General features: G+C 34.8%; 1 protein-coding gene across 1 annotated transcript in view; it reads right to left on the reverse strand.

Moving 5' to 3' along the window:
• Nucleotides 1-24,243, reverse strand: part of GRID2 (glutamate ionotropic receptor delta type subunit 2) — a 1,375,518-nt gene that overhangs the window by 663,773 nt on the left and 687,502 nt on the right. The window contains exon 3 of the mRNA XM_070612619.1: nucleotides 163-447. Coding sequence (XP_070468720.1) covers nucleotides 163-447 — 285 coding nt within the window. The remainder of the gene's footprint in view (nucleotides 1-162; nucleotides 448-24,243) is intronic.

A 24,243-nucleotide genomic window follows, 5' to 3' on the forward strand; every position in this document is an offset into this window, starting at 1 on the left:
TTGTTGTTGTTGTTGTTGCTGCTAGATTTGTAAGAAGAATATAACAGGAGAAGAAAACCACAAATAACAATGAGTAAGCTCCTTGAAGTTTTTCAAGATTTAATGAAGTTGCTTGCCATGCAAATATGAGCTTACAAAACACACAAATCTCAAAATACTTACCATATTCACTATCATAGAATATAATGAATTTCTGCCAGGCATATTCTGTGACCACTCTCAGGATAACCTCATTTAAGTAGACAGGTGGCCGAACAGAGAGAGTGTAGTCATCATTCCTGTTGCTCCTGGTGAGTCCACAACCACTTCTTGGGGTCCCAGCTGTTGAGCGCTGAATGAAAAGGTGAGGGATATGCATGGCGTCTGCCAAAGACTGGAGGGACCCCGCGGACGTGCAGCCAATGGAGCTGACCAGGGCCAAGATGCCCTGATTCATAAGTTCACAGGCTGCAAAAAAGCACAGTAACATGCAAATGTCAATGGGTTTCCTAGATTTTCTCTTTTTGTGGAGCAGTGAATAAATCTTATGGAATTATTACACCAACTATGGAAATTTTTTTTAAAAGGTACATTCTACATGAGGAGATACTCAAATTATAAGGTACTGTTGGATTTCAGGTCAAGAATTCTGCCCTTATCAGCTAGCTGACCATGTGCAAATGGGTTAGCTTCTCTCGGTCTCAGTTTTTTCATCTGTAGACGGGGTAAAATAGCACGCAGCTTGCAGGATGATTGCAAGCGCTGGAGAGAATTCAGTATCTGTCATTTGCCTCTCACATGATAAGCATTCATTAGTGATAGCTATACTTTTATAATTATCAATGTATAATTCAGAGAAAAGATAATTCTTTATTGAGTATATAATACAAGGTTTTCAAAAAGGAGATAATATGCGACAAAAGGTTTGAGGAAAGCATTTCTGGCCACAGAAAACAGCCATTGAGGTAGCTAAAACTTTGATGACATTTTGCCTCCTTTATTAAACTAGAGAAATGAAAATATTTTTGTTCTTTTCCTTGACAATCAGAAAACTCCTGGTCAAATCAAATACTAAATTTCAGCTACTACTTCATTCTGGTTTCTAGCTGAACAATTTCTAATTTCTACTATATGATTTATTATCTCTGTTTTAATTTCATTTTAACTATTCTGCATATGCATATATGCTTACTTCAAAACATATTTGAAAACAGATCAAATATAAATTATAAGTAAAGACACAGCATATACAGAAAAAAAGAGTTAAGAAGTGATATCTCAGAATGCCAATCTTTGAAGGAAAGATATTAGAAATAAAACCAAAAGTAAATTCAGAAGGAATCAAGGTAAAATTAATTCCATTTGAGAAGGTCAGTTATTATAATCGACCCAGTCTTTATTCTAGATTTTAGGCATTCTAGGTATAGCATTCTCACTATCAGACTTTGCTATAGATTGTTTTACATAATGCTTGAAAAATTCAAAGGACAACTTAGATAAGTACCTCCATGTAATTAATTTGCCAGTTAATGAAGGCTGACAAAGTGCAAGTTTAAAAGTACTATTCTAACGACACGTATATAAGCATCAAATAAATTTATTATGATTAATGTTAAGCCAACCAATAGATGCAAAATAAATTACTAATTATTAGGGACACAATTTTCAAGCATGAGAGACATTATATGATTTCAAATAAATGTGAAAGATAACATCAGGGATGAATGCTTCTTAGACTGTAACAGATTGAGGTTGATGTTTCAGTAAAAATCATAGAGCCTACTCATGTTCGTGAATTTAACACTTATAGAAAGCAGTATGAATTTATAGTTATACTCTGAATGAATTTATGAAAAAACACTGGTCAAAAGTTTGTTTCCTTATTGTGGTAAGTAAGGCCATTGCTGATTTATATAAGCAAATAGAAATTCACTTTAAAAAAAGATTTTGTTTAAAAGCTTGGCTCATTTAGCATTTAAGATCAAAATAAGAGGAGTGCCTTAAGATATACACAGTTGAATTCAATCTTTAGATTACAGTAATTAAAGATGATCAAACAAATATAAGATTTTGTATAAATCTACCACAAAAGTTACAAAATTATAAATATAAAAGATGGAAAAATTCAGTTTTGGTATTATATTCTGTCACATATAAAAATATATGAAAATTATTTTAATCTTCAGATTGGAAAAGATAGACTCTGAAGAATCATATATTAATCATTATTTAGCAGATACAATTGCTTTAGTAAATATTCTGTGATTTCCTCCAACCATCTATGTTATTTCCTGTCAGCCTCTGTTAGTAAGAAGACAAACTAAGCAGATACTAGAAATAATTCTTATTATATAAGCAAATGTACCATTTTAAAATTATCTACTATTTGGTATTATCCATCCTGCTCCACATATTAGCAAGGATAACTGAAATTTCTCTATAAAATCAAAATAGGAATCATCAAAAATTGCAATCAGAAAACAATATAATATTAGATCTGAAAGGTAATTTAAAGATCATGTAGTCCAGGGATGGAAAAATCAGCTTTAACTGCTATGCCAGTCATAACTGGTTGTTAAGTTGGCATCCTGGAACACTATTTTGAGAAAGATTCTGAGACTCGGAGTGCCAAAATCATTGCGTTAGGTTTCTCATAGGAAGAGACTGGGAGAAGAGTAACCTGCAAGTCATAGACATACTTCTCTCTTATAGTGCCCAACCTTCTCTTGTTCACAGCTGTCAAGAAAGCACACACTCCTCCATTGAAAAAAAAAAGACCCAGGTCTCTAATTCATTGTTCAATATCTTTTTCACCAGGGCAAGCAAACAATATTTGTAACCTTAAAGTTTTGCATGGCAAAGAACAGATGGAGTTCTCCATAAGAGAAAGCTCAACTGGAGATTGTCTATTGTCAGGTTTGGTAAAAAGAGGCAGTCCCACTAAAGAGAAAAGGAAGGGATCACACATCTAAAACAGACTGCGACTGATTGACTCAAAACGCAACCCAGGTCGGGCACATATAAGAATGGGTCTGCAAGGTAACCTATCAAGGCTATATTTGATGCCGATTTTGCCCTATTTTACCAATATAAAATGTTGGTTGAAGCAGAGAAGATGCAGATTGATTTGCTCTGGACATCGACCCTTCACAGGGCCCTATATAAAGAGCACTTGGTATAATCTATATAAAGATTAGTATGAAAAAGAGACTATACCTCACTACGGCAGAAGACAGAGTTGAGGAGATAAAGAGCTACACCAAGAACAGAAACAGAGCTTAGTGAAGCAGAACACCTTTTTCTACAAGACTTCCATTCTTGACTGTTGGAAGACTGCATTCTTTAGAGTTCCATACCATGCATACTGCAGTTCATTAGATATAGTGTGAAACTGAATTTGGAAGATAAGAGTATGTTTTTGTGGGTATCCGCCACATTTTTATTACACGAATCCAAGCCAAGGACTTCTCAATGGCATACTTCTTTCCCACTATTATTTCAACCCCCGTGACTTATTTAAATTGTGTAGGCATGTACACACACACCTCGAAACATATAGAGCATACTGAACGGCTTGCTGGTTTTGTGACTCCAGCTGTTTGACCTATCAACACTATTAAAGATGTTAGGAGCCTGCACTAGTTACTGAAAGCATACCTTTCTTTCTTTTTCTTTCATTCTCTCTTTCTTTTCTGTTTTTTTTTTTTTTTTCAATAGCAATGGCAATCATCAACACTTTCACCTTTTATGGTCATTCATAAGTTATGGAAATAAAGTCCTATGTATAAAGGTATAAATTTAAGTTACATGATGTTTATGTACACTTTCTTTTTTCATTTCTGAAACTAATCAGTTTGTCTTCTTTTTCTTACTAAGTAAAATAAAACCTATAAAGAGTCTTGAAATTGATTACTTTTTAGTGAATACTCAGTGAGAACTCAGTGAAATATATTTGGATAGCCCATCCGAATTTTGAATACACTTTTTGAATACATTTATTCCCTGTAATATTTTTCTGACTTATTTGTATCGACCAGTTTTTCCTAATATAACCTCTGCCAATGATTTTAAGTTACATCAGAACTTTAGCATATTCCATTAATACACTTGTTCTTCAACACACATTTATCAGCTTTCAACCATGTGCCAGAAACTTCTTTGGAGATCAGAGAATGTATATGGCAGGTTCTATCCTCAAAGATCCCCTAACCTATTCACCATAGTGTTTCCAAAATCTCCCCTGCGTCAGAATTCAAAGTGGAGATTTTAAAAAATGCAGATGACTTAGCCCACTCCTAGAAGATCTACCTTATTCATTCCAGGCTAGTAGTCATGTATTTGCATGATGATATGTTATCCAAGTAGTTCTGTTGTGTAACCCCTTCTGGAAAACATTAGTCTAGCGGATTGTAACCACAATGCTTTTTGATGTGATTGTTGTAGAACATCTAATATTTGTTGATTTTCCTTTACTGTTTATTTCAGTAATATTGTTGAAAATATAACCATAACCGGGAATGGAACTTCCTTATTTTTCTAATTCTCTTAGTTTGTGAGTGGGGGTGGGGCATAGGAAAAGAAGATACACAAAGTTAGTAAGAATCATAGTGCCCCAAAAGGTGATCCTTATCTTCTTTTTATTTCCAAATAAAAACTAAGAAGACTTCATTCTTTAAGTTCCTCCAACACAGATGAAACACCACATATCCATAATTCTAAAATGTATGTAATTTCTGTATTTTATCATATCTGAAATCAGGGAATATTTAAAATTTGATCAATATATTTAATATGACAGATTATTCTTTCTGAAAAATTCATTAATCAATATTGAATTTTATGGTTAGTGAGCTCTTATAAGTGGGAAAATAAGGTGAGCTTCCAGGGAAGATGAGAAAGATTATACTCTTTCTACAATGGCTGAATTTAATTTAACTAATTTTTTTCTTTTTAATTCATTAATGAATCACAAGCATAGTATTTACAATTGCTTTTTCCTTTTTCATCCACCAAAAGCTATCTGACCTTTGCTTTTATACTTGTAAGAATATAGTAACACAAAACATATTCAGCCTATCCAGACATTTAGTATTCTTTGCAAATATGATTTTCAGAAACCATCCGAGAGGTGGCATATAAAAGGTGGGATTAATTTGATACACCATCAATGTGGTTTGCCAAGAAGTATAATCATTTGGAAGAAATTCTTTTAAATAAAGATGGTCTTTATATATAAATAGTGTTACAAGGTCCAATTTAATCATAATTATCTACTTAGGAAGTGAGAATACAGAAAAAATTCATTTAAGTATAATTTTAAAAAATTAAGACAGTTTCTTCTTACAAAGAATACGAGAAACTAAAATGATTGATTACCAGTCATCAAATGAACTAAACTGAACAATTTTCAGTCAACTGTTTTTTCAGTCATCTAAAGCCAGTATGAACCTTTTGTGATAATTCGTGATCTAAGCTTGAGATGAACTAAACATTTAACCCAGCACCTATTATAAGTCACTTTATTTTTCCATTTATATTTCATAACAACCCAGTGTAGAAAAGCTATTATTATTCTCATTTTCAAATAACAAAACTGGCTCAGTGAAATTAAATGCATTTTTTTTTTTGGTCCAAATTCATAGCATTAGTAAATGGCAGAGTTGGGTTTCAAACCTGGCCCAGACTTCAATGCCTGGGACAGAGAGAACTATAAAATCACTATTTGAAACATAAAGACCCATATAAAAACTGGAAGTCATTTAACTCTCTCGTACTACAAGATTCAGGAAATTTCAGCCTCCTGGATGTAAAAGAGAAAAGGATAATAATGATTTTAATACCAGTCTCTCTTTTCTTTTCCGGTTGAGATTAAGGCACTACTTCCATATACTTTCAGCTCCAAACAAAAAGAGTATATTCAGAAAATTTCAACAAGGGTGAAAAAAGCTACTGAGAAGAACCAACAAAGTATTGACTGTACTTTCAATCAAGCCCTATAGTGGCTCTACCAACAATGATGTGATAAAAATAATGACTAAACATTACTTTATAGCTGTTTGGAATTTACAAAAATATTTTTATATGCATTTTGTCATTTTATCAGCATGGCTATATTGGATTAATTCCTATTCTCATTTACTGAACTCTAATTTGAAGCTCATTCTTACATTCTAATAAGTAGTGGAGACAAGGCTGGAACATGGATTTTATGATATTTACTTTACAATTTTTCGATTATATATTTTCATTGCCTCCTATGTATGTAAAGTCAGATTAGTCTCCTCCCTTTTTAATGTTAGCAACAATTCTGCAATGAACACATTTATTTATGTGCATATGCATCTATATGTTACATATGTAAAATGTATATACTATAACAGGCAAGTGCCAGATAGGATGCAAGGTAGACCCAAGAATAGGCAAATGTGTAATGAGAGAGACAGAAGATAATCACGTGAATGTGTAATCATGTGCTGAGTAGCCTCTAGGCCCAAAAGAGTCATTCATTATTCTATGATGGCCCCAAATCATTTTCCCTAGAGTGTGGGTTGGGGAAGCCTTTTATGCAGAAGTGAATCTGGAGCTGCAATCTGAAGGATAAATAGGAAGTAGTTAAGTGAAGAGAAGTTAACTTGATGAAAAAGGGTGATGAAAATACTTCCAAACAGAAGAAATAGAATGTGCAAAGATCTTGTGGCAGAAAGATCTTGGAATACCTGAGAAGGAGAAAGAGGAGCCAGGTATCTGGAGTGCAGAGACCATGCTGGAGAGTGGTACAAGATGAAGATGGAGGGGAAGTCAAAGAATATGATCTTGGGGCTGGCTCAGTAGTGTGGTAGTTAAGTTCATGCACTCTGCTTTGGCAGTCTGGGGTTCGTGGGATTGGATCCCGGGCGTGGACCTACACATCACACATCAAGACATGCTGTGGAGGCATCCCATACAGAAAATAGAGGAAGACTGGCACAGATGTTAGCTCAGAGCCACTTTTCCTCACCAAAAAGGAAGAAGATTGGCAACAGGTGTTAGCCCAGGGCCAATCTTCCTCACCAAAAAGGGGGGGGGGGGGAGACGGGGAAGAAGTTTGACTGGGTTTGTTTGTCTTTTTGTTGTTAATTCAGAGCTTTACATATTTTTCAATATCAACCCTTTATCTGTTATTTATATGTTAAATATCTGCCTGTTTACTTTTTGTATTTGAAATTTATATATAATTTAAATATAAACTTTTTATATTTATTTTATATTTATAGTTTTAAATGTATTATACAATCAAATTTGTTAATCTTTTACTTTAAGGAATATTTTGTTTCATACCATGTTTCCCACAGCCTACAGACTTACCTATAAAAGGATCAGTTTATCTAAAACAACATCTTTCCCATCCTATACCTCATAGTTGATCATCAGCTGACGGAAGATACAGCAATACGAATTTAGGAAACCAGATGAGTGCAGAAAGTTATATTTTGTAAATAAAGGTAAAATTTGATCTTTATCTGTACAATCTTAGCTAGCAAAAAGTGAAGATTAAACATATTTGTGACAAGAATGGCTCCATATCATATAGTATGTCTGTCTTCAAAACTTTTTCCATCATTTTACAGAAATTCTAGTCATTAAAATTATTATTCTTTTACAATATGGCACACTCTGGATTTCGGACTGATTCCTTCAAGATGAGTGACAGAATATTTAATATATTAAAGCAAATTATATCTTGTAGAAATATGAATAAGAACTTGATAAGAAGATATAAGGAGCTGTGTGTTTATGTTTGTGTAAGAAGAAAATAGAGAATGACAAAGAACTAATATTTTACACTACTCTCTCAGTTGTTACTATTTATCCAGAATATCAAAGGCAAAACTCAGAAGTCATCTTCAATTATTTCCTTTCTCATATTCCCTGTACTCCTTCACATCAACGTTGGTTAACCCATAATGTTAATTCTACCTACTAAATGTCTCTCAAAACTATTCTGTTCTTGAAATATTCACTGCCAGTCCCTTAGTTCAATCTATATCATCACTAATCCAATTACTAAAACTGTCTCCATGCTGGTATGCTTACATAGTCCTGGCTTAACCTTTCTTCAATCATCTACATTGTAGACAAGGTATCTATTTCTTAACAATCTCATTATTTACATGTTTTAAAAGCCATAAAAGGAATGATTATAGAGTGGAGGAACTAGGGAGAAATGACAACTAAATGCAATATGGGATTCTGGATAAGACCCTGGAACAGAAAAAGTTATTAAAGAAATTGGTGAATTTTGAATAAGATTTGTAGTTCAGTTAATAATATTGTACCAATGTTAATTGACTGTTCTTGATCATTGGTTATGATATAATATGGTTATGTAAGATGTTAATATTAGGGGAAGTGGGGTGAGGAATATAAAAGAACTCTGCACTATTTTTGCCATTGCTCTATAAATCTATAGTTACTCCAAAATTAAAGGTTAAAAACAGATAAAACTGTCAATGACTTCCAACTACTGCAAGAAAAAGCCCAAACTCTTAGCACGGCATACAAAACCCTTGATGACCTGGCCCCAACCTACATTTTCATGTTCATCTCCAGCTCATTTTCCTTGCCATCACAAATTCCTGGCATTCCACACACTCACCTACTACCATGCTATTTATACTTGAACTATATTATTTTTTCAGCAGCCTAGGTGCTTATACAAAGTACAGTTTTTGGCCTCTTAATGATACTGAGTCTTTTGATTCAGGAACATGCTACATATCTTCATTTAATTCAGTCTTTTTAAATTTTTCTAAGCAATATTTTGTAGTATACAGTGAATATGCCTTGTATTTATTTTGTCGTATTTATTACTAAGTGCTTTGTATATTTATATTCTATTGTAAATGGTATTTTTAATTTCCAACTTTTCATTGCTAGAATATAGAAACACATCAGATTGTTGCGTATTGATTTTGTATAATGAAGTCTTATTAAATTCACTTGTTAGTTCTAGTTTCCTTTTTGTAGATTCTGTAGGATTTTCTACATAGACCATCACATCATCTTCAGATCAAGGCAATTGTACGTCTTCCTTTCCAATCTGTATGCTTTTTATTTCCCTTTCATGTTTTATTGCATTGGCTATCACCAGCACAATGTTGAATATAAATAGTAAGAGCAGCCACCCTTCCCTTGTTCTGATCTTAAGGGGAAAACATTCAGTGTTTGACAATTAAATATGAAGCAACCTGTAAGATTTTTTTGACCATGCTCTCTATGAAGTTGAGGAAGTTTCCTTCTATTTCTAGTTTGCTGTAAGTTTTCATCAGGGATGAATGTTGGATTTTGTCGAAAGCTTTTTCTGCATCTATGAAATGATTTCATGGATTTTTTTCTTAGTCTCCTGATATGAATAATTACATTGATTGATTTCTGAATGTTAAACTATCCTTGCATGGATAATTCTGGCCTCAGTAAATAAGCTGGAATGTAACTACATCTATTCAGTTTTCTGGAAGAGATTGTATATAATTAGTGTTATTTCTCTCTTAAATGTTTGGTAGAATTTATTGGTAAACCTTTCTGGTAGCGGCGTTTCATTTGTAAGAAAGTTTTTAACTATAAAATCAATTTAAAAAATAGATAAAGGGGGGCTGACTGGGTGGTGCAGCGGTTAAGGTCGCACGTTCCACTAGATAAAGGGATATTCAGCTTATCTATTCCTTTCCAGTGAACTTGGGTAGTTTATGTCTTTCAAGAAATTTGCCCTTTTTATCTAAATTGTCAAACTTATGGGCATAAAGGCATTTATAATAATCCCTCGTAATTCTTTTAATATCTGTGGAATCTGTAGTGATTTTGCCTTTCTCATTCCAGATACTTGTAATTTGTATCATTTCTCTTTTTTTCCTGATCAGTCTGGCTAGAGGTTTATCAATTTTATTAATTTTCTCAAAGAAACAGCTTTTAGTTTCATTGATTTTCTTTATTGCTTTTTGTTTTATATTTCTTTGATTTCCACTCTGATCTTTATAATTTCCTTTCTTCTGCTTAATTTGAGTTTAGTTTGCTCTTTTGTTTTTCTAAGGGGAAAGCTGTGATCATCAATTTTAGACCTTTCTTTTTTTCTAATATAGCTATTTAGTCCTATAAATTTCCCTTTGTGTACTGCTTTAGTTTCTCCTCTTTCAGCTAAATTCTACCTATTATTCACTTATGTTTTTCACCTTCCCTGCTAACATATTTAACCAGAGCTATTGTTGTAGTTTCTGTTTGATAGTTCCAACATCTGGTATATAGCTCAGTCTATTTCTGTTGCTGACTTTTCTTTTTGAAAACGGATAGATTTTTCTTGCATTTCTGTATGTGTCTCATAATTTTAGATGGATTGCTAGAGACTGAGGTAAACAATTTTAGAGACTGAGGTAAATAGAATATATTGGTGCACTTCTCCTTCTATCAGGCTTTTAGCATGGAGGTGAGTCAATCTAGTCAGGAATTGATCTGGATATGCGTTTTTTGTTGTCATTGTCATCACTATGTGCAATGCACCATCAGCTTCAAATTCCTCTACAGTAGCTTGCCATTATTTTGTACTTAGGATGAGGTCTGCGTTGCCAGAAGGTTTTCTTCAGTTTCCCGCTCCTCCCTCAGCTTTCAGCTGTCCCTTCCCAGATGCACCACAGCGCACATCCCTTCATGTCTTGGATCCATTCACTGTGGTAGACTGCTGTATGCTACTCAGCACTAGGTTCTCCGCCGTCCTGGTTCAGCCTCGGTCTCTGGCAGGCTCTGTGCACCTGAACCTAGAAGGTGGACCTTTCTCAGTGTTGCTGCCCCTTATCTCTGAGAGCCAAACACTACCCTTTATCTTTGGTGCTGGATCAGGAGAGAGTTCCCTGCTTCGTAGAGTTAGTAGACCTCTGCTTGATATCTGTAAAAGATCTTGGACTCAGGATGGTTTCCTACCTCTCCCCCAGGAATAGAGGACTTTTGTTTTGACTTTTTCACCAGCAGTAATGGATCTGAGCAAACACCCCACAGGTAAGAAGATTTCTTGCCTCTCTATCAGCACTTTAAGATTTTTACTTTGTAGGTGATAAAGGCTGGCTAAATGGGTGAAGGATTATGCCTGCTCCCCAACAGCCACCCAGCACCTACAGCATGGCTGTACCACTGAGGGGAGCTCTATCTGAGATCCTCCTGTCCCCAACCTTCTTATGAGCACTCAGAGCAGGACAATGGCAATAGCCTACAAATAAGTATGAATTCCCTTTGTGTCTGCGATCCACAGCTATTCCGCACAAATGCAGTAGCTCACACGTGGCCTTTACAGATTCATAAAAATTCTAAGTGATTCCTTCTACACTGTGTGGAATTCAGTAACATCTTTCTCTGATATTCTGTCAAAGGCCATATTGTTTATGTGTCTTGTCTCTCCTTGAAGGAGCTTGTCCTTCTTTGGATTTTGGTTTCCTTGGTTACTTTGAAAAAAATTATGACATGAAAAATGTTATGATTTTGAAGATTATTTGGCATTTTCTCATTTTTTAGCGTGGGAATGACTTTCTTTGCACCTTTTTACATTCTAAGCAAAGGTGGAAGTTCAGCCACTCCTTGATTATTCCTATACCATTTTGTAAGTGCCATTGCACTGTAATTATCTGTTTACATGCCAGTCTTCTGGATTAGCAGCCCTGATGGTCTAGTGGTTAAGATTCAGCACTCTCACCCATCAAGTTCAGGTTTATTTTCCAGTCAGGGAACCACACCACCTGTCTATCAGTTGTCATACTGTGGTGGCTGCATGTTACTGCAAAGCTGAAAGGTATGCCACCGGTATTTCAAATACTAGCAGGGTCACCCGTGGTGGACAGATTTCAGCAGAGCTTCCAGACTAAGAGACCAGGAAGAAGGACCTGGCTACCTACTTCCAAAAAAAACTGACCATGAAAACCCTATGAATGAGCATTGTCTGATATGGCGCTGGAAGGTGAGAGAATGGTGCAAAAAGACTGGGTAGGTTTCTGCTCTGCTGTACACAGGGTTGCTAGAAGTCAGAATTGACTGGATGGCATCAACAGCTTCTGGATTAGACCTATCTTCTCCAGTGCTTATTTGGGACAAAGGAACTTGCACCTTACAAACTCAATCACAGTTTGTTAGTTACGCTTAGATAGACTTTAAGTACTTTTGATTAGAAAGAGTGCCCTGTTCTTGAATATCACCATGAATAATTTTATCTCTTTTACTAATATTTTATTTCTTGACAGCAATGTCATTCAGGCTCACACATTATATGAAAAGAAATCATTTCTCTTCATGGAAATATTCTTATCACGGCCTATAGACCCTCCGTAAGCTCTTGCTTGGCCACAACTCTGACCTAAACTATCACCCTCAGCCTTGCTCATTCTGCTCCAGCCACACTGGTCTCATTGCTTTTCTGTGCGGCCTCTTTTTTTCTGTATTTCTTCTGCTTGCAGTGCTTTTTACCTATATATTCCTTCACTTTATTTCCTCATGCTAGGCCCTCTCTCAATAGCATCCCTGTTACTCCCTATCTCATGACCCTACTTTATTTTTCCTTAACCTTTATCATCGTCTGACCATGTATGTGTTTGTTTCTATATTTTCACTTTTTCTTCCCCACAAAAACGGAAGCTACATCAGAGCAGGAGCTTTGTCTATTTTGCTCAATGCTTTATGCCCAAAACCTAAACAGAGACTGGTCTAATGTAGGCATTCAATGAATATATGGTGAGTGAATGGAAAAGTGAATAAACAGTATAGTTGCAATCTACTCTTCAAAGTGAACATGGTGTAAGGTTGCTTACTTACACCGCAAATAGCATTTTAGCCTTAATATTTCACTTTGTTACTTAAAGTCTGCCTGTTTCACGGAAGCAGTGTACCTCTGCTGATAAAGAAGAACCCTAGGTAGAGTTGACAACAGTGAAAAGGGCAATGAGAAGAACCTGTCCTTCATAACAAAAGTGTTGTTTAGCATTCCCTATATGCGCTATTTAGAAATATTGATGTTCCTTTGTCATGGGTCTAGCATATGTAAGCTCCATGAAACCAGAGATGTTGTGAATTTGTTTTAACTCAGACGTTCTTGGCATATAGAAGACCTCAGTAAATATTTCTTGAAAGCATGGATACAATATAATATGTAATAGATTAGAACATTTAATTTATGTTTAGAAACAATATTCTCCACGGCTGCTTTTACAGGAGTAATGTGTTAAATGCAGTCTGTTCTCTCTTCAGTCTGTAAACATTCATTTTAAAAGTGCTTGAAAATTTATTTGACTAAAATAGCCTTTTAATACTATACACGGTTTAGATGATTTTAAATTAAGCAGAAGAATTCAGTTTGGTTTTTAAATGAAGTAAAATGGCTATTTGTATGATCTATTACAGCAACTATGAAAATTCATATGATTTTATAATGTAGCATAGACCAATTCATTGTAGGATGATTTAAACTTTTTTTCTCAATGTTTAATCTATGATTTTATCTTGATCTGATTAAGACATATAGTTGGCAGCAGGGGCCTGATCACAGTTCTCCATTCTTGAATTGATCACCACTATCACAGTTTATGGATAATCACATTCACTTAGCATAAAATGCACTTGGATTTATTCTCTGCCAGGAAGTAATCTTTTACCATCTGCAGTTTGTTATCATATTCTAATTTCACTAATAATGCCTTTCAACATAGTATCAGAAGCATTTCTATTTCTGGGGAAAAAACCATCTATGTACTTTACAGAGTGATGGAACAGTGCGTAAGGTCAGAGACACTATTTAATAGTTAGCTTGGCCACTGCTAGCAGCAATTATGAAGTGAAAGGAGATAATTCCTGAAAAGTATGGCATAAAATTTGTAGCAACTTTTTCAAAAGACAGCTTTTCTCTAAGTCACGTGGACTCCTTTCTCTTATATGTTTTTGAAGCAGCACTGTGCAAGTTGTTGAAAAGACCTGTGTTTAAATCTTTGACATTAATTCTCTTTGTGTGCAATTCACTTAAACATGCAAAGATAATGTTTCTTCCAAGGGAAGATATAAAATCAAAACAGTAGGCTGACATGACAATCTTCCTAACCATTGACACCAGCATGGAAAAAAAAAAAAAAGAAAAACCCAACCAACTAAACCTCTTCTACTTCTCTATTGCCTAGAAACTGTTGCTTTCGGAGAAAAAGTACGGGGAAATGTGTTGGCTCTATAATCTAGAGACCTAGTGTGTATGTAGGAGTCCTGATTTTTAGTCCTGGTTCAGATGTGATTCTGTTGTCCTTGGGCAAGAATCATTTTTTCTCTTTGGGTTTCAAGTTCTTCATGTATTAAAGGTGGTGATTAGACTAGATGGCTCCTCAGGAGATGCCACATCGACATTTCCCACTCTCTCCTCTCCTTGCTTCTATTGACCAATGTTTCCTCTAGTTGCCATCTTCTAACTTAATTGGATACATTTTGGCCTAGAAACAGAAATAAGTTTTTTATTTCTTTAAGGTGACTTTACATATCTCTGTTTTGATTCATTAGAAGGACATTTTTTTATTTTCCCATTTCCACGTGGGGTTGGATGCTACTGGTGAATCAGTATATTCCTGCAAACTTACACTGAAGAGTATGATGGATTTTATTTATAATATGCCTGTTTTAAAATGCTCTGGCATTTTGGATTTTTTTCACTGTGTAAGTGTTAATGGCTCTTTCAAATAAAGGTCTATCTGCTTGTATGAAGACCATATATATATACACATATATACCGCCAAATTTAACACCTTCTCTTCATTTTCCCCTGCCAAAAAAAAAGGAGAAAGGGGAAAGTGCTAACATAATATTCTGATTACTGAGAACTTTCCCTTTTTTAAGAGAAAAGAAAGACACGGAAATTCGGATTCATGTGGATTTACTGCTCAAAGGAGCAGTCTCTAGAAATATTTCTTATGATGACATTCTCTTCCTTGTATCTTTCCACGAAACACTGCACTGTTCTTCACTTCCCAGCACCTTCTATGTCGTACCACCCTGAACTCTTCCCACAAACGATATCCACGGAAATTGTTATAATGAGAGTTAGATGCCTCAATTGCAAAGAAATGTTTTATCCTTAGTAGGAATAACATAATGATACTTTTCATAATTTTAGAGATTTCATTTCAAAGCACTTTTATCTCCTTTCACCACCACAAATACCAGGAAGTAAACACTGATCATTATACCCTATTTGCCTCACAGAACTTTTGTTTATCACAAATGAAAACAGATAGGTGAAAGTCCTTTTTCAACAGCAAAGTTATACTTTACCATAATTTGTATTAACCTTATTCACATGACTCTAATCTTTTACTTGAAGAATCCTGAAGAAAAGTTTGAATTAAGTGACTACGAAAGATTACAGTCACTTAGAGATTAAGGTCTATAATCATTTATTCAATCGACTTTTAAGGACATGGCCAAAAGAATATAAAAGCAATGTGATACAAGGTGTCCACACTCTTTAGAAGCTTATAGTTGCATTGAATAGTCTAGGCCACCCAATATTAATCAAATATAGGCAAGATTTTTTTTTAAAGAAAACATATGACTAAGTGTTCAAATATTATTTAGGTTCAAACAGGACTCACATTTTAATGTGAATTGGATCAACTTGGTCTGAACTAGTTGCAGAATTTTTTGCTAAGAAAAAACATTAACCCTTAAGTCCTTTAAAATGGGTACCATCTTCTTATTCATTTTTTATTAGCATAGAGTCTGTGTTTAAGAAATATTATTGAACCAAAAATAAGGTGGATCTTGAAGAAACGCTTGGTTTTGACAACTAAGCAGGAAGGAGAAGAGTATCCTGGAATGTAGAGAAAAGATCTGTATAATGAGTTCTTTCCTTTGGGAAGACAACAGAGAAAACAGACCACTGTGAGACAACCTTGCTCTTGTTTTCAGGTTGAGCTGAAAAAGGGTTGCCATAAGTCACCTTGGCAAAAGAGATAACTCAAGAAGTAATGGAACTCTGATTTCAAAATATGTGTATTATCTCAAGGCTCCTGGGCAACCTCATTGAGAGTAGTTCAACTTCTAGTGCAGCAGTCAGAGAATGGCTTGTCACAGTGTTAGCTTAAGAGGTGGAATTTTAGAGAGCACTAGGAATTATAAACGGCAAGGAAGAGTATTCATTTATGTGTCAGGCAGAGAGAACTGATGTTTAAGTAGCAATTTTTCCAGGCACATGTTTTATCTGGGAATAGTGATTACAATCACTAACATCCTCTTCAAATAATGGTCTGTTTACTGAGTAAAGGTTTAATAGTAATGAGATAAAACAAATGTAGCCAAGTTACTATGTTACTGTTCTCCATACATCTTGATACCACTACATGTTGATTTTTTATGGAATCTATAATACAAAGAGAGAGACAACAAATAATGTTTCAAAAGATGTTTAGGGCAGAATAAAATCTAAACTCTGTTGTGCTGGTTACATGTATGTGCTCTGAAATTAGAGCGCCTGGATTTTCGTTCCAGTTCCTATGCTTTTTAGCTGGAAGACTTCAAGAAAGTTATTTAACCTGGATGGACCTCATTTCTTCAACATTAAAGTAAAAAAGATTTTGTCACCAGTCATGGACCCTAACCTGTTTCTTTTGACCTGCTTAAAAATGTAACTTTGGGGGCCAGTCTGACCGTGTAGTGGTTAAGTTCACACAGCCTGCTTCAGCAGACCTGGGTTTTCAGGTTCAAATCCTGGGTGTGGACGTACACACGGCTCAACAAGCCATGCTGTGGAGGTGTCCCACATGCAAAACAGAGGAAGACTGGCACAAATGTTAGCTTAGGGACAATCTTCCTCAAGAAAAAAAGAGGAAGATTGGCAATAGATGTTAACTCAGGGCCAATCTTCCTCACACTCACACACAAAAAATCTAACTTTTATGTTTGACCTAACACTCTTGCCGTCTTGCAAGGTGCACGTGTTCCTTTATCTAACACCTTGGGGCCTTGAGCTTATGCAGTTTTCAGTTATGTTCCAGGGAGAAGCTCTAAGCGACAACCCCCATGACCCAGCTGTGCTGAACCAGATCAGGCTGGCCCAGAACACAACCATAAGACTGGCACCTGCATGGATAGGCTGAGAGTTGTACCAAAGTAACCTGCCCTCTTTAACATCATAAATTCCCCTCCTCTGGGAGAGGCGAAGCAGCCATTCTTAGATCATGCAATGTACGTAAAAGCATGATTTCAAACTACACATGTGCAAGCTTGTGCCTACCCCCACATGCTACGGTGAAACTTCCCGTTTGAATATTCACTCCCTACTCCAAATAAAGGTACCCACCTCGCCATGCTAGGGGAGCCATAGCTTTGTGAAATTATTCCCTATGGTCTACATTTTCTTTGCTGCATGCCACAAATAAAATTTCTGCTCTGTGAGACAACTACTTCTGGTGCTATTTTATTTAGCTCCCAAGAAGGGATGCATGTTGGGTCTGGTAACAATATCAATATATACCACTGAGAATTATCATAAGAATTAAATGTTAACACGTTTTAAGGAAGTGCCTGATACAGTGAGTACCCCAGGGGAGAAAAAAAATTGAGACGCCCTTGCGAAGTTCACAGTCCAGAGGCACAGGCTCACTGAAAGACTGAGTCCTAATCTTAGGACTGGAACGCTTCCCCTCCCCTCACACCACCACCACATTACTAAAGTCCTGTTTACAGCAGTTCCTTTTACCCAGTGTATCATGTCTGGTTATCAAGAAAAAATTATAAGGCATATCAAAAGGTAAAAAACATAATTTGAAGAAACAGTACAAGCATCAGAACCAGACATGGTAGGTTTGTTATCAGGCCAGGGATTTAAAACAACTGTGTTTAGAAAGCTAAGGACTCTAATGGATAAAGTAGACAGCATGCAAGAACAGATGGGTTATGTAAGCAGAGAAATAAAAATCCTAAGAATGAACCAAAAAGACATGCTAGAGATAAAAAAAAAAAAACAAAAAACACTGTAAGAAAATCAGGAATATCTTTTCTGGGCCTATTAGTAAGCTGGACATGGCTGAGGAAACATCTCTGAGGATATATGAATTGAATCCTCAAAAACCAACAAAGCAAAGAGAATAAGACCTGAAAAAAAATATCCAAGGACTGTAGGACAAATATGAATGGTGTAACATAAGTGTAATGGGAATACTAAAAGAAGAAGAGAGAAAGGAACAGAAGAAATATGGCTGACACTTTCCCCAAATTAATATCAGACACCAAATCACAGATCCAGAAAACTCAGAGAACACCAGAGAGGAAAAATTCCAAAACCACTACACCTAGACATATCATTTTCAAATTACAGAAAATCAAAGATAAAGAAAAAACTCTGAAAGAAGCCAGAGGGGAAAACACCTTACTTGTACAGGAAGAAAGCTAAGAATTACGTCCTACTGCTTAGAAACCATGCAAGCCAGAAGAGAGTAGAGTGAAATATTTACAGTGTTGTGAGAAAAAGAGCCAACCTAGAATTCTGTATTCTGAGAAATTATCCTTCAAAAGTGAAGGAGAAGTAAATACTTTATCAGACAATCAAAACTTGAGGAAATCTTTTGCCAATAAACCTTCTTGCAAGAAATGTTAAAAGAAGTTCTTTAGAGAGAAGGAAAATAATATACATCAGAAACTCATACTTATATAAAAAAAGTAGAGCATCAAAGAAGGAATAAGTGAAAGTAAAATACAACTTTTTATTTTTCTTATTCTTAATTGATTTAACAGATAGTATGTTCAAAATAATAATAGCAACAGCTTTGGTGATGTATGCTTATGTATACATCTTATGTGTGTTTGTGTGTATATATATATATATATAATATACACTTATGTATGCTTATATATAAGTGAAATGAATGACAGTAATAATACAAGGGGTGAGAGGAAGGAATAGGGATTATTTCGGTATTATAAGGGACTCATACTATCCATGAAGAGGTACAGTGTTATTTGAAATACAGTGTTGTTGGACTTGGGTTAGTTGTAAAAGGATATTGCAAAATCTAGGACAATCACTAAAAAAAAAAGTCTAAAAATAAGTATGCTGCTCTGCTAAGAAAGAGAAAATGGAGTTATATAGAATGCTCAATGAAAACCACAAAAGGCAGAAAAAGAGTGGAAGACAAAAACTGGAACAAAGGACAAGGATAACAAATAGAAAAATGGTAACAAATATGGTAGATATCAATCCATTTATATCAATGATCACTTTGAATGTCAATGGTCTAAATCCACCAATCAAAAGACAGAGTGTCAAAGTGGATCAAAAATACAAACTGTTTGTTGTATACAAGAAACTCACTTTAAATGTGAATACACTTATAGATTGATAGTAGATGGATGGAGAACATCATACCATGCTAACACTAATCAAAAGAAAACAAGAGTAGCTATATTAATTTTAAACAAAACAGACTTTAAAGTAAGGAAAGTTTCAAGGATAATGACGGGCATTACATAATGATAATATGAGATCAATTCTCCAAGAAGTTACCTAACAAGAGAGTGCCAAACTACATGGGACAAAAAACTGATAGAACTACAAGGAGAAATAAGTAAAGGCACTATCGTATTTGTAGACTTCAACATCCTTCTTTTAGAAATGGACAGATCCAGCAAGCTGAAAATCAGTAAGAATATAGTTGAACTCAATAATGCCATCAATCAACTGGATATAATTGGCATTTATAGACTATTTAATTCCACAACAGGAGAACACACATTGTTTTCAACTTTATATGGAACATTCACCAAGATAGACCACATTCTGGACCACGAAACACATCTTAAGAAATTTAAAGGAATAGAAATCACACACTTTTGTGCTCAGACCATAATGGAATTAAACTAGAACTCGGTAACAGAAAGATAACTAGAAAATCCCAAATTACATGGAGATTAAACAACACACTTCTAAATAACATGTGGATCAAAGAAGAAATCTCAAGAGAAATTAAAAAAATATTTTGAACTATATGAAAATAAAAACACAATTTATCAAAATGTGTGAGATGGAGTGAAAGCAATGCTTAGAAGGGAAATTTATAGCATTGAATGGATATATTAGAAAAAAAGAGAGATCTAAACTCAATAATCTGTTTCTATATAGTCTCTCTACCTTAGTGTGATATCTTAGTATCTATATGTGGTTGGTTGGCATAGAAAATGTGTTCCAGTGTAGAAAAAGTTACTTTCAGAAGCTGCATCTGACAGGTTGGCAGATCATTCCAGAGAGGATTGCTCTATCTGTGCCTAGTTTGTGCCTACATCCTTTGCCAATGGTTAAGGTGAGTGTTGACAAGTATTTGTGAAGTGGTAAGTCTGCTCTGACAATTCAGCCTTTTTTGGTACACATGATTCCCAATTCTTCACTCTCTTCCTTAATAGAATTGTACATCCACACCACTGATATTTTAACGCCCATCATAGGAATTGCCAGAGTTTATTTCCCTGCTCGTTGATTTGGGCTTGACCATGTGACTTCCACAGCCAATGGAATGCTCGTAGCCATGATTTGGCCTGGTCTCTGGTGCTTCTGGTCACCGTTGTGAGAGAAGCCTGACCTACAGCCCGAATCAGAACCACTCCAGTCCCTTCACAGACCTGAATAAAAAAATGCTTTTGTTGTAAGCCACTGAAATTTTGAGGTATTTGTTAGATATCATCCAAAATAGGAGAAATCTGACAAATACATAGCATTAAGAAAGGTGTTTCTAAAATGGCCTTTCACTTTATCTGTAGCACACCATGATAACTTCAAACTTACATTTAATTAACTAGCCAACCTGGCTTCCATAAAATTCTGTAAACTTACTTTTGAAAAAACAGAAAAACTAAACAAAGACATTAAAAAAAGATTGCATGGTAAAATTATGTCTGTTGAAAAAACATAGACTGAAGAACTAACAATGATCTAATCCTTCCTGCCTCCTCCGTTTTATCCTATGAGGACTCATGGTCTTGTGCAATTCAATTATCAAGTTAACATAAATGCTGCTTCATTTCATTACATAATTATGCTTTTATATAGAGGTTGGTACTTGCACTGAAAATATGTGACTTTTGGAAAGAGATATATCTGTCCAATTATCCAGATCATTCAAAAGGAAAGACCAGTTAATATTTCCATCTATTCAACATATTATTTTATAGAGATGTAGCAAGTAGACAGAAATCTGCTATGTGTATGGACAGGAGAAACTGGAGAAGGATAAGAAAGGAATTATTTTGCCTTCAACCTGAAGAATCTGATTTTTATTTTCCCAATAAAGCAAATGAAGTCAACATAGCTATGACAACCTACACAGAGACAGTATCAAATTGACTAGGCCCAGGGGATAGAGGCTGCTGCTAACCTCATTCACTGGGGAGTCTAAAATGCTGTCAAATTACATACATAGAGAGGTTTACAAATAAACAGCAGCATTTCATGCCAAAGCAAGTTCTCTCCATCAAAATATCTAGCTGTGCTTTGACTAAACATAGACTTCATACTGGTTTTAATTTAAACCATAAGCAGACAAAGAAACGGATCTCTGAGTAAAGAGTAAACTAAAAAAATAATTTGTGGACACTTTGAATTCTATGTGAAAAATATTAAAGATAGCAGTGGACTCGATATTTGAAAAAGGGAGCTATCTATAAAATAGGTAGAAGCACCAGGTTTATACATTTAGTGATCTTGTTTTGTCCAGGAATGATAGAAACACACTTCCAAGAATACTTTTTTAATCATTCTATTTTCCAAATAGAATGAGAAAAGTTTAAGAATTTGTAAGTAGTAGAACTGTTTCTCTCATTTATCTTTGTATGTGGCATAGAATATATGTTTAATTAAAATGTTTTTCTTGACGGAACAATGTTAACCAAACTAGTATTTGCCATATCCTTAGTACCGAAAACCTACTATTCTTAACATGTCCCATAACAATCAAATGTCCAACGTGACCAACATAATATCGAAATAATTTGATTCAAACATTAGTCCAGCGGTGATTACCTGGGGGCAATTTTGTCCCCCAGGTGACGTTTGGCAATGTCTGCAGACATTTTTTAATGTCAGGGCTTGAGGAATCCCACTGGGAACTAGTGTATGCTAGAGATGCTGTTAAATATTCTACGATGCACAGATGGTCCCCCACATCAGAGAAGCATCCAGTCTAAAATGTCAATCATGATGAATTTAAGAAACCTTGCCTTACTCTGAAATGAAACACCTTATTTGTCCAATTCGACTTTCTTTCAGTCATTAATAAAAGTTGGAGAAATATGCAAAACTTTTCCTATTCTAGATTGGAATATTAGCATGCTATAGTCATTTGCCTTAATTACGTTTCTGCATTTTAGACATGCATTTCAAATGTTACCAAATGAAAGAGAGCTCCTTGCATTAACCTGATTGATGTATTTACATTATATGTACTTGCCCCTCAGCAAGCTCAAATTACTGAGAGCTCCTAGTGTTTCTAGAGATAGAATGTACTTTTTGGTGAAATTTTGCAAGATGACTATCTTTCTGCTACGTGATCAAGTGCAATGCAAATGATTATACGGTGTCAGAACAGATTGAATACATTCCCTTTTTGCTGCAATGAGTATTGCTAACATTCTGACACCACAGTGAACTGAGCACTAGCAATCTCTTTTATAACATAATTATTTTAATTTTAATAAATTGAACTTGCATTAAATTCATTGAGTAAAGAAAAGCACTTATTTGGAATGAGTCATATAAAAAGATACTTTTAATTAGAATATCTAAAAATAATTTCACATATTAAGATGTACACATATAATGGCCTTTAAGAAAACCAGTATGTACTAGCAAGAAAAATTTGTATGATATAGAAATTGATAGATTTAGGGGACTTTTCTATTTCCTGAAATAAAGCAAGAATTCTACCTTAGATCATGCTTTGAGGAAGAATGGCATCCAAAGCAGAGAGTTTGCTGGTTACCAACCCCAACTGAATCAAAGAACAACTCTTCAAAAGAAAGAAGCAAAATTTTCTTGGCTGATTTCAGTAGCTGAATTATTCTCAGTCCCAAAAAACAACTACTGACGAATATAGACATTCCCCAATTTTGAGGTGGATGGGTAGAAAAATAGTGAATAGAAAATGAGTAGAAAAATAAAGTAAAATATTTCCATGAAAGTTATTGCTGAGAAAAGCGTAATAAATATAGTTACTTTACTGTAAAGCCTATCTATGACTTCTAGAAATTTATTCATAACAGTGGTCAGCAAATGCTTTAAAAAACCAGCTTCTGATCATGAAAACATTTTTTATTAATGTACTTTGTGTTAATAGTGTTTGAGAAGAGAGCAGATTAAACCTAGCTTTTGTTGTCAGCTTATTACTGGAGTTATGTATATTATGAAATTTTAGAATTTGACACAGTATTTCAAGTAAACTTTATTTGAGAGCACATTGTCTGACAATTCAATGTGCTAGTCACACCGCAACACACTAACAACATTTCTTTTGGTAGAAAATACTCTAAAAAATTAAACTGAAGGTGGAACATGCAAAATTAAAGAGACAGAAAAAATTAGCAAAACCTGAATTTTACCACATGGTTACACACATCAACTTTCAGTGAATTTTGTTTCTTAAAAATAGAGGAGAAAGTGTGTCACTATAGGTCAAGTGTTTTTTCTCATTGTAAAAGCTTGACTAACTGAAACTAGAACACTTAATATGTGCCTATAAAACATAAGTAATCCTACTCCTATATTAGGAAGCAATAATTGGTATTCGTCAAATATGCTAAGAAATTTCTCTCTCATACAAACACACACACACACACACAAAGTTCTTTCCAGATCCAGTTACTCTTCCTGTTTCCTTTGGTATCTTCCTAAAGTTCTCTTGAGTTATATAGAACTGCACCTCCTTTCATTCTTTCTTGTTTTTCTTTATAATCTTAATCTTACTACCAACATTTCATAAAACAGAAAATTTTTTCCTTAGAACTTATCAAATTATATCCGTTATGTTAAACCCAGAACAACTTTCTATTACAATAATCAATTCTAGTGGCAGCTACTATGTTTTATCTGACAGAATTTAGAAGAAAGAAATGTTATGATTCTAATTACTACACTACACAGTACTTGAATTTAAACTATTACAAGTACAGCAAGATTCAGTAGCTAGGCAACAGATGGGAAATTCGAGGACAATAAATTTCATGCTTCCTTTACTATATCCCTATTTGACC

This window comes from Equus przewalskii, chromosome 3 (assembly GCF_037783145.1).
Source record: "Equus przewalskii isolate Varuska chromosome 3, EquPr2, whole genome shotgun sequence".
Lineage (NCBI taxonomy): Eukaryota > Metazoa > Chordata > Mammalia > Perissodactyla > Equidae > Equus > Equus przewalskii.